The 12,016-nt window shown below is 33.7% G+C and overlaps 1 protein-coding gene across 1 annotated transcript; it reads left to right on the forward strand.

Annotated features, from left to right (window-relative positions):
* The first annotated feature begins 3,246 nt into the window (after positions 1-3,246).
* Positions 3,247-12,016, forward strand: LOC102585238 (peroxisomal membrane protein PEX14). Its single transcript, XM_015307682.1, has 10 exons — positions 3,247-3,380; positions 4,635-4,702; positions 6,785-7,026; positions 7,124-7,172; positions 7,310-7,473; positions 8,862-9,048; positions 9,193-9,282; positions 10,534-10,607; positions 10,755-10,823; positions 11,330-12,016. Exons 2-10 carry the CDS (start codon positions 4,654-4,656, stop codon positions 11,363-11,365), a joined length of 960 nt encoding a protein of 319 aa, XP_015163168.1. The 5' UTR covers positions 3,247-3,380; positions 4,635-4,653; the 3' UTR covers positions 11,366-12,016.

A 12,016-nucleotide genomic window follows, 5' to 3' on the forward strand; every position in this document is an offset into this window, starting at 1 on the left:
TTTTAATGAGCTGTCCTTGAGAGAAATACTATACAATTATTTGCAGTTCAATTAGATAAGTATATCATTGAAACTAAAGTTCTGTTTCTGAACAAAAGCCAATTACAACAAAAACTGACTAACTTTGCCTCAGTCTCAAGTAAGTTGGAGTTGGCTAATATGAATTCACTCTGTCTATGTCGCTCCAGGCAAGTCTATCTTAGTCCAATAACAGTAACATATAAAATACCAAATATGTGAGTAATATCTGGTTGGCACTACACCAACCCCATGATTCAGCAATCACCAAAGTTGGGTTGGTGGAATTGGAATGTAGACAGTTGTAATTACTTGTCTTTTCATTGTCACTTCTAAAGTTTATAACAAGTAGGTGTACTGCTCGGAAAAAACAAATTTCATAAGTGACATATCATAGCATGATACTCCCTCAGTCTCTAAGTACTTATCCATTTTTGAATTGACACACCTATTAAAGAAATTAATGAATTGACATAGTGAGTTTACCATTTTACCTCTATTAATTATGAAGTGGATGAATTAAAAAGAAGTTATACTTTTTTCAAAGCAATTAATTGAGGGTATAATAGGTAATTTTTTTTTGTCCTTTCTTGATTTGTCAAAATGGACAAGTAATTAGGAACAATTAAAAAAGGAAAAATGGACAAGTAATTAGGGACAGAGGGAGTATCATGCTAATTATCTCTCCCCACATCCGCACCCCTACTCCACCACCAACTCACCCCCACTCATTCCACCTTTTCGCTTATAGTAAAAAAAAGATCATTTATTTCCTTGGAAAACATTTTCCTTCGTACCAATCACATCCTAAAACATTGTTTTTCCTAGCTGGAAAATGGGGTATGGTTATCATAATTATAAGATGTTGATGTTAGGTGAAAATAAAATAAAATTTTAGAGCTAAGGAGTCCCCATCTGTTCCAGCTAGAAATGGTATATAATGGTTCCATGTTATTTTAGATGTAATGTATATATAGTTGATGTTCATGAATTGGTCCCCCATCCCATACCCTTTGCTTTTACTTAAACAAAACCAAATATTAGATGGTGGGTCTTTTAGATTTGTTGGGACCTTATTTTCATAGTAAAACTTTTCTCTAGATATTAACTTCTCTAGCTACCCAAATTCACAATCATTGAACCATACATACTTTGGATTTATTGTTACAAAAGAATTCATAGGTCCTTTTCATTTCTTTTCTATACATCCAAATGTGATATTATATTACAATTTACAAGTGAGAAAATGACAAAAATTGTCCCTTATACTTAGGGTATAAGATCGACACAATCCCTTAAATATCTCTCTAAGCAATTTTGGTCTTTAAAGTTTTCCCAGAAATGAGTATTTTTATATCTCCGTTTTGAGTATTTAACAAACTTTACGGATAGGTTATAGGAAACATGACTTCTCAAGGATGTGACGTATTTTAAGTAGGGAAAATTATGCAAGAATAGCAAATATTTAGTCTATATTAGGTACTATAGCTATAGTTTAAGAAAATTGTAATTTGCGGCTATAGTTTTCTCAATTCTTGCTATTCGCCTGATTTGTATTGTATAATTCGGTTCCTGATTGTATACATCCCGAATTTTGTATATGCTTATCCTAACTATTTGTATACGATTTATGAAAAATTCATAATAATTGCCCTTTTTATATATTGGCAAGCGAAATATACAAATAGAGTTCTGAAATTTTCCTAAATGTATAAATATTATACTTACCTTATTTGTATATTTGCTAGCGAAATATACAAACCACAACCTTAATAACAAACAGAACTATAGCTATAGAGCTTAATTATCAAAACTATAGTTATAAAGCCTTATTATGTCTATTATGCTTGCTATTTCTGAAGTTTTCTCTTTTAAGTATGCCTAATGCGTGAAATTTTATGACTTATTAAGACCAATTGATATAATTAAAGAACGTGATAAATTAAGACACCTTATTCTCAACTGAAATATGTCTGAGATTTTATGACTTATTAAAGACTAATTGATATAATTAAAGGATGCGACATATTTTGAGAATATGAACCGAAAATGTATAATAAGAACACGTGCCCAATTGAGACAAGTGTTATGTGTCAATTCATTAATTTCTAGTCAGTCATTTGATTTATTTAGGAGTTTTTAGTAGTGTTCTGTGGCACTGAATCTTGTCACATTATTAGTTTATTTGAAATTTTATGCATTTCTATTCTGTATTTTTGCACTATATAAAGAGCACAATATTGTTCATGAATGAAATCATCTTTTCTCTTCTTCATTTCAAAGCCTATTTTTACTACTTTACTGAATCCTATATAAAATGATGAAGCTTTATGTAAAATACAGTATTTTTATTTTAGACAAGAAAGAAGAAACTTAAATGAAGAAAAACAATAAAAGATGATGAAAGTACTAAAAAAGTAATAGGCAAATAGAAATGAAATTTTAATTTTAGACTCATGCTTTATGTAAAATACATTTTTTGCTCATCTTTAGTAATGCATAAATTAACAAAAAGAAGTGAAAAGTTAGCTCACTCCGTGAATCCCTTACTTCCTCTCATAAGCAAGAGGGTTCAAGTCCCCTGTCATTTAGGCAAAAATTAAAATTTGAAATAATCTTAGTAATTCAGTTAATTAATTGACTATAGTTCCATTTTTCTATCACGTAATTCCGCATTATCTATCATTCTACCCTATGCAATAGTAATAATAATAGGGCAAATTACAGAAATCACATGCTTTTAAGGAAAAATTACAATTTATCCATTAAAAGTTTATAATTACAGAAATCTCTCAAACGGATACAATAATATAAGCGCTAATACATTAATCTGATGCGCGAGATACATTAATCGTTAAGTAAGATACATTACATTTTATACATGATACACTAATCTGATGTACATTTTATACATGATACACTAATCTGATGTACATTTTATACATGATACACTAATCTGATGTACATTTTATACATGATACACTAATCTGATGTACATTTTATACATGATACACTAATCTGATGTACATTTTATACATGATACACTAATCTGATGTACATTTTATACATGATACACTAATCTGATGTACATTTTATACATGATACACTAATCTGATTCTGAAATGTGGGATTTCTGTAATTTTTCCATAATAATAAAATCATTATTTTTTCTTTTAAAACTGTAATTATCCCAAAATAAAAAGTAGTCTTGCAAATGCAAACGGAAAAAAATAGGGGGGAAAACACGTAAAAGGTACAAAAGATTTTGATCTTTATTTTTATGGTTGATTATAGTAGTAGGAGTTTTGGTCGGAGATGAGCGAAATCATGGGAGAATTCTGACATCATCGTCGAAGTCTTAGGTAATCAATCTCATTCCCAGTGTGTATGAACTTAATCGATGTCTATGCCGTTTTTTTTTTCCAATTTTGACGAAGACTGGGAATTGATAATTTGTTTGAGATAAGTTTCAAAAACACACCTAAACTATACCTGTTTTTTGAGTTTCATACCTAAACTATTGAGAGTGTGAGTTTCATACCTAAACTATCAATTATTAGTTTGAGAAACGCACCTCCCTCTTTTATACCACTCTCACCATGGTGTGTGTAATACACTCTCTCTTTTATTTTAAAAAATTGTTACATCACACTCCACATGGACAAAACATTTCACTTTGACAAAAATTAAATAAATTATTAGTATTAGTTAAAATTAAAGATTAAAATTATTATCCAAAATTATTTTTTTTTTTTATAAAATAAAAAAGTAAAATAATTTTCTTACCCCACTCCATCACTTTCTCTCCCTCCACCCCCCACTCCCCCACCCCGGACCCATTTTTTGTTTTGTTTTTTTTTGTTTAAATTTCTTTTATAAATATTTTTTTTTACTTCATCCCTCCTTCCAATTCTAATTTAGATATTATTTTATTTTTAAAAAAATAATTCTATCCACTAGTCACATAACCCTCCGCTTCCAATTTCTTTTCTCGTTTTGTGTTACATATATATATCAAAAATATTTGTTACTTGCCGCTGCAAGACTTTTTTTATTTAATTTTTTTATTTATGTTATATATGGTACACAAGTAAAAAAAATCCTAGAAATATATGTACATATATAATACAAAACGAAAAAAAATGTAAAATAAATAAATAAATTAGAAGTGGAGGGTTAAATAGGATGGGGTAGAATTTTTTTTAAAAATAAAATAATATAATTTTTTTTGGGGAATGAGTGAGTGGTTTTTTTTCTAAAAATAAGGACGGGGATTGTGGGGGCGCGGGGGTTACGGGGAGGAGGTGGTGGAATGGGGTAAGACAAATAATTTAATTTAAAAATATATATATATATTTTGGGGGGATAGTAATACTTTAATTTTTTTATTAATATTAATAATTTATTATTTAATTTTTGTCAAGGTGGAATATTTTATCTATGTGGAATGTCATGTGTCAAGGTTTTTTTAAATAAAAGAGAGAGTGCATTACACACACCTCAGAGGTGTGTTTCTCAAACTAAAAAGTGATAGTTTAGGTATGAAACTCACACTCTCAATAGTTTAGGTATGAAACTCACTTATCTCAATTTGTTTTCCTGAAAATTTAATGCAGCTCACTGGAGTTGGCGAGCATGGAAACTCCATCTGATAATCCTCTCAACGTTGATTCCCAAAATCCGGGTATGTTTTTCTTTGAAGCCTTATTGATTGATTTCTCCAATATTAGGGTGTACTTGAGCCATCTATCTGATTGCTGTTTTTTTTCGTTTATTTGTCCTGTGAATTTGTTCTTCTACAGTTTTTGTATCATTTAGGCTTCTGCTACACTTTTTTCATTTGGGTAATTGGGGCACAGGTTGATCCACGATTTGAACTTGATGGGTTCAACTTTTTTCCCACTTAACACATTTTACTCTTGAAAATATGGGTTCATAACTTAATGGGATATGTTCCGTGTCGAAAATATTGGGTTCGTTGAGCATCGGTGTGACTAGGTGATTTCTTCCCATTTGTCCTAGCTTTGGTGTATAGAGTTACCTAGTACCTGTTGCTGGTGGGAGGTGGCATGTATCTCGTGGAATTAGTCGAGCTGCGCACAAGCTTACCCGGACACCACGATTATTAAAAAAAAACAAAATATTGGGTTCCGTTTAAAAGTAGAATATCAGGGGAGGGGTTGGGGAGGGTAGCTGCAACTTTTGGTTTCCGAAGCAGTTACATTTTTAGTAACTTGATGTTGCATATGGTGATTATTGGTCTAACTTTGGTGGACTTTTCTTTTATGAATCCAAAATTAAATCCTTATGTTGCCAGACAGACACTTATATCAATTATAATCTCTAGTATTTTTTTGGTTACTTCAACGGTTCCTGTAGCAACTAGTGGAGTTGCTATAACTTAATTCTCCAAATGAATGGAGTGGTTTGATGTTTCACATGTTGGGATACTAGATAATATCGTTGTTGGTCTGAGATTTCTGACCACCATAGGTAGACTACTCCAGCAGTTCCTGACACTGTTGACAATGTCTGTGAGCAACAAGCGTAAACTAATGGCACTCCTACTAAGTTATTGAAAGGGAGAGCGACTTAGTCACTATAAGAGAATTCCCTTAATAACCAACGCCGATACACAGACTGTTATCTATAGAGAAGAAGATTTTACATGTGGAAGAGACAAATATGATCTACCCTACCCAAAATTGAAGCTTCCTAATTCTGTGATCAATAACATACTGCCTGAAATAAACATTTCTTCCCTCCACTTGGAATCTACTTAGTATATCGTGTACATCATCTGGGAAGGAAATAGTGAATACCCATTTATGATATATGAAGGACTTATTTTTCCTTTTTCTTTCCCGGAAGAGGGAGAGACCATCTTGCTTTGGAGAAATGTTGCATGTCCAAAGATAGGATGGAAATGTATCTCTCGGTGACTGCAACTAGGTCGTGTGAACCTTGAAGACTCCAAGGAGTTATAGTCACATGTTAATTATCTTATTGTCATGTGCAGAACCTATGCCATAGGAGTAACTACTTTGGATATGCATACAGTAGTAAACTTTAGGTAATATCTGTAGAAACAGTCAAGCTAAACTGTACGAAAAGCAGAGTCTGGGTTCCTTAAAATTCTCATATCCTCGTGCTTTCTCTTTTCTGAGTATGCTTTGCATTTAGAAAAAAAATCAAATTTAGATGTAGCTTTGATATCTGTTCTACAAAAATATTATTCATCCATCTTGTGGTAGAGAAACTAAGTTGCAGAGCATCCATTTGAGTTGAATTTTGTTAAATTCACTTTTATTTTTGTTGATTTGTAGATTTCTGTTACATTATTTATTTCATTAACTTGAGCTTTGGTGGATTATATTTTCTACACACCCATTTATCGATATAAGGAGTTTCTTCGGCAGAGAATATTTTTCACCTTTTGTTTTGCAAAGAGGGTGAGACTATCTTGTTCCGGGGAAGGAAGAAAGACAAAAGTTGCAACACAAGTAAACTCCTAATACGCTCTTAAAGCTCTTGCAAGAAAAAGTTGAGTTTTTTCATCTGTGAAAGGAGATCTAATCATTGTGCTCCACCTTAGCCATTACATTACTAATTCATCTTCTAAGAATGCACTCATTTGCTCTTTGATGTTTAATTGTATTCGGCGTTTGTGTTCTTTAGATTTTTTGAGTTGAATGGATTAGTCACTTAACAAATCTCCATCTATCTTTAAAAAATCAATTCTCCATCTATGTTTGTGATTTTGCAGCTACCACTTCACAACCAGCTGCTAAAGATAATCATGATGCCAATCCTGAAGCTACAAGAGAGAACTCTCCAGCTTCTGTATTTGTTAACTCAGAACCAGTTCGGGAGGAGCAAGTCGAAAATGCTGTAAAGTTTCTTTCACATCCAAGAGTTAGGGGATCTCCAGTCATGTATAGGCGTTCTTTTCTTGAGAGGAAGGGGCTCACAAAGGAGGAGATAGATGAAGCCTTTTGTCGAGTTCCGGTAGGCAACTTTCTGGTGTTTGACCTTCGATCTTGGCTTAATTTTACGCATGTAGTGATAAAATTATGATGACATCAAAAACATGTCTAAATGACAGGATCCCACTCCAACTGTTTCTACCACACAGCCAGTAGCTTCAAATGAAGGTGATTCTAATATTCTCTAGAGAGAACCTTTTTGTTGTGTTTTGATATTCGTTTTTCTCAATTGAGACCATGATAATGTCTCTGGTCATTAGACTTATGACATTGCTGCTTTGATTTCTTGATGATATATGAGAAAGTGAAATCTTCATCAACTACTCAAGCACTGTCTGCATCGCAAAATCTGCAGTCTGCATCAGCTCAACAGAGTAATACCATGAGAAAAATGGGATATTTTTCTCATTTCCATTGGACTCATGCAGTAATGGCTGCTTCAGGAGCTGGTACAGCTTTACTTCTCAAGGTATACTTTGTAAGAAGCTTCAAGTCTATCATGCCACTTGATACCACATTTGCTGAATTGAGCATGTATCCTGTCATTGTCTAATTGAGAATTTGATGTGATGGATCTTCAAATTGTTGACATTTTCGAAGTACTTCTAATTGAATATTGTAGGCAAAACGTTTTTTTTGCGTACATGTATACTTTTTTAGTGATCCTTAATGATTTTTTAATCTTTCTTTCAAATGAATATAATATATCTATCAAAACTAAAGCGTCATGCTAATCTTCCTTTTGGACATGAATGCAGCTTCTTATTTATTTCTTTTAATTTTAAACTAGTTTTTCTATTCAATATTTACCCTAGGGCATTGATCTAGCTATAAGATCACAATGTGTGAGGTGTAGGTTAGGCGCACATCAGGGGTTTGAATACTGCTGCAGTCAAACGCCAGGTATTCAAGTGGAAAAGGGTAGAGGGACTGACCCATTATCCACCAAGTTTCAGACCATGCACCGTTGACACTCGAGGGTTTTCCGATTTTCAAAAACTAAATTTAAACTATTATCAGATATCAGATCTTTTCTTTGTGCAAAACCAGTGCTTTAAAAAGAGAAACTTTATTCTTTGATTGTCCTCTACTTTTGGTTTCTCTAAGGTGCAAGTTCATGGGCTTATTCCATGAATTATTTTATGGGAATAGTTTGGTAGAAACATTAAATGCTTTTCTTTCTAATCCAATTTGAGGACATCTAGATTTCTCCATTTGTCCCTACCCTCCTATAGTTATGAAGATAGTGCCAATATATCAGTTCATCTCTTGTTTGGTACACTTTTGTTACTTGATCAGATATATAGAATTAGGTTTTAAATCATTAAACATTCTCTCCATTGGTTTTATTTTTTGTTTACATTCAAAATTTACTTCTGGTAGTTAAACGTTGGTAGTAGCTTGATAGCTAGTGTTTTCTCATAGAAAAAAAAAATCAAAAGCAGGACTAGCAATCCATTCAAATCTGATATTCGACTATTCAAGAGTATCTAGTGAATGTGGTTTTGCTCTGAGATTTGACACTTTTAGCACGGAATATAAACAGTGACCGTGAGTATTTGTTGAGTGTACTTTTTCTCTGATATTTAAAACACTTCGTATGGTGGATGGAGCAGTGACAATGCATGAATCCGTGATGCTATATTTCACTATTTATCTTATAACTCGCCCAGTAACGAAAATCAATTGTTCTGACTCTTCCATTCCGTGATTCTATTAGATTCGAATATTCAAATTATTGAACGATGATTTTTATTCATGGTTTGAATCGATCTTTGGAAATTATGCTTCTAGCCTATGTATTATATTGCTAGTATCATTATCACCCCACTAAAAATGGTAATGTGCTTTTGCCAGCATACTATTATACCCCGGTTTAAGTCCTGGATTCGCAAGGTTGTAATGGAAGAAGAAGATGAAAAAGGCACTCTAAAGGGAAGACCAAGTTTAGCAGAAGAAGCTGCTGTTGCTGCAAAAGCAGCAGCTGCTGCAGCTGTTGATGTGGCCCGCGCAAGCCAGGAGATGCTGGCATCTAAAACGGAAGGTTTGTTAGTAAAGTTCTCTGCATTAATACTGAAACAGTTTCTCTTGCTTGTTTTTTAGTGCATTACACCATGCTAAGCTTATCCATTCATCAATATTTTTGCAATGAATAATCTTCCTAGCAATTTTACCTGTTGTCCTCCAGAGAAAAGGTACTTTGAGGAGCTAACAAACCTGTTAAACTACCAAGTACGAGAGATGAAATCAATGAGTAGTGCCTTACAAAAGCTTGAAGGTGAGTATACATTTGCTTCCGGAACATCGCTTCTGCTACCACTTTGTCTCATATTTCTCCCTTTTACCTCCAGTTACTATTTGGAAAATACTTTTGGTTATGGAATAAAGTATGTGCCTTTTGAGCATTTATTGCTGTTAGCAGTAACATTCATGTACGTTAAAGGGGATGCATTTTGGAAGGGATATAATGTGTAGGCTTCTAGCTGCACTTACTGAGGTTAAAGAGTAATACGAGTGCCTTTAATTGAGCGATAAAAGGAGGGAGAGAAAGAGAAAGAGAGAGGATATTTTGCTGGTTCCACCTTCCTTTGAGGCTTGGCTACTTTACTTTAGAACTTATTGACTTTACTCTATGGTGTTTATATGTGATTAAACACTTGAGTTCCTGCTTGCACATCAGTGCATATTTTAAAGTGTCTCAAATGTGTCTCCTCCTTTACTCTGCGTAGATCTTTCTGTGGTACCTATATTCTGAGGAGCTTCTATCCAACTTATGCTGTGGTAATGGTTTGTTTCACTTTAGTGGTTTCCATAAGAGTTGTGATCCTCAAGCGTAAAAGGCTAGACGTTTGAATTTGGAAACTTCTGCATTTGCTTGGTCACAGTGACCATGGTCCACTAGGTCCCAATAAACTGGAAACAAAAGGAAAGGTTTTTTGCCTGCATTTATTCATGAGTATTCTATTCTCATTTTGTATTGATTTAATATTTGTATCGATATAACAGTTCTTAGTGTTATGGCTTGCTCAGGCTATTATATACTTTTTTTTTCTTTTCAATATCTATTTCATTTATGGAAAATCTATTTTTTACTTTGTATTCTTCTCTTTGAAATAATATTATTGCAATAAGAAAGTTGAGGAATATTTATACTTGAATCTTTTGTTTTCTAATTAAATACAATGTACAATGGAATATATGGAGGCAAGGATGGGATGTTGGCTACTGGATCAATGCATTCAAGTCCGGAAAAGTTTCAGTTCAGATTTTGTGCTCTTCACTCTGTTGTCACTCACATTTATGATTTATATATTTTGGATTTGATCAAAACTATAATGTTGTCATTTGTCTTGGAGTTAAAGCTATCATAAAATAAATGTCAGGTTCTTTAGAGGAGAAAATTGTCATGGGTAGCTTTCAAATTCATATTCCCCATCCTCCAACTAACTTAAAGACTAAAGAAAGATAAAGGGATGGGTACCATGAATAGTGAGCAGCAGGTAACTGACTGGGATTTCTGTGTATTCAGGGAAAAGTAGTACTTCTGGAAGAATACCTGCCATGGAACGAGATGATAAAAGAGTCTTGATTTCCCATTCTACGGTAAGCTGTGTAGTTACAAATGGACTTCCATCTTATTTTTGATTAATCTCATCGACTTTTATAGTTCTATTTTCTGATATTCGTTGATGGTACATCAATCCTATTCAAATGGAGAACTGCATGTTGATGTACATCTTTTTTTTGCAGGATATAAACGACCAACCACCAAATCCTTACCAGCCTGTACCAAATCCTCATGTTGGTCCAAAGCCTAAGGTCTTTCTCCTCCAATTTTTTGTTCTACCTACAGTATTGGGATTGATACAATTTTTTTTTTCCGCAGATAATACTTATAAATTCTTTGTCTGAACCTATACCCTTTAATTCTAAAATTAATCCTGTGCGTATTTGTTTTGGGTCTGCTGGTTCCATTTTCTGAAGTCAGTGTGCAGCTTGCATTTGGACAACATTGAAAAACTTCCTTCTTGTAGCTCAAGCCTAAAGCATTAGAAGTAATAATCCTTAACTGATGTATTTGCTAATTATTGACTGCATTTGATGTTTATGGAGTATGCGCATCACTATATGGATTCTTATACAACTGTCACTTTGATTTGGATAACAAAGTTATGGTTTCATCTCTTCGTGATAAGAACTTTCTATTTGATGCATTTTCCTTTGCCTTCTCTGTTGATGTGAGAGAACTTGGGTGAGGTGGGGTGGAGTCAATCTGAATAATTTGTTTGAATTTGAAATGATTTTACTATGTTGATCGTGCACAGCCTTTGGGAAATTGGCCAAAATCAGAACAGTTCTAGGAGTTTCCTTCAATCCCAAGGGAGTGGTGATGGCTTGAATTATGAGTATCAAGACAGTTCAACGCCTTGGTGGCAACGCAAGAGTGGCAGAATAACAGTAACCGAAGCTGAGAACAAAGAGAAGTTTGGATATACTCCTGCACCAACTGAAGTACAACCAGTTCAGCGATCGTGGGTTCCTCCCCAGCCACCTCCAGTTGCAATGACAGAAGCAGCTGCTGCCATCCGTCAACCTAAGAAGCCTTTGTTTCAGAAAGAAAAGCTGACCGGTGATGAGTTAAAGGCTCATTCCTCAGAAATATCAGATGACGTGCAGAGGATTACAACAATCACCGAATCAGGTGGTCTCACCGAAACTAATGGTTCAAGTTTTGGGCAACAGTTGAGTGAGCCACCTATTACAAATGGTGACAATGTCTTGAACAGCTGAAGTTTCTCCTCGTTCTACCTATCCTAAGGTTTGCTTTTTTGGTTTTGAGGTGATTTATCACAATCTTGTAAGTACATTTTATCGATGAACTCAAATTTCTAATGTTTCCTTTGTTCTTCTAGGTTGAAATTTAGAATTACTCTTCTTAAACTTGGCTCTTATGTGAAAAGATAACTGTTTATACCAAAGGTTTATTTGCAGAGGAGCTTTATTGATTTTAA

This window comes from Solanum tuberosum, unplaced genomic scaffold, assembly GCF_000226075.1.
Source record: "Solanum tuberosum cultivar DM 1-3 516 R44 unplaced genomic scaffold, SolTub_3.0 scf00062, whole genome shotgun sequence".
Lineage (NCBI taxonomy): Eukaryota > Viridiplantae > Streptophyta > Magnoliopsida > Solanales > Solanaceae > Solanum > Solanum tuberosum.

Excerpts from the sequence above, each read along its gene's own strand:
- LOC102585238 (XM_015307682.1), top strand. The coding sequence starts at position 4,654 with ATGGAAACTCCATCTGATAATCCTCTCAACGTTGATTCCCAAAATCCG. Across the intron at positions 4,703-6,784 it reads CGTTGATTCCCAAAATCCGG|CTACCACTTCACAACCAGCT; the intron begins GTATGTTTTTCT and ends GTGATTTTGCAG. Across the intron at positions 7,173-7,309 it reads GCCAGTAGCTTCAAATGAAG|TGAAATCTTCATCAACTACT; the intron begins GTGATTCTAATA and ends TATATGAGAAAG.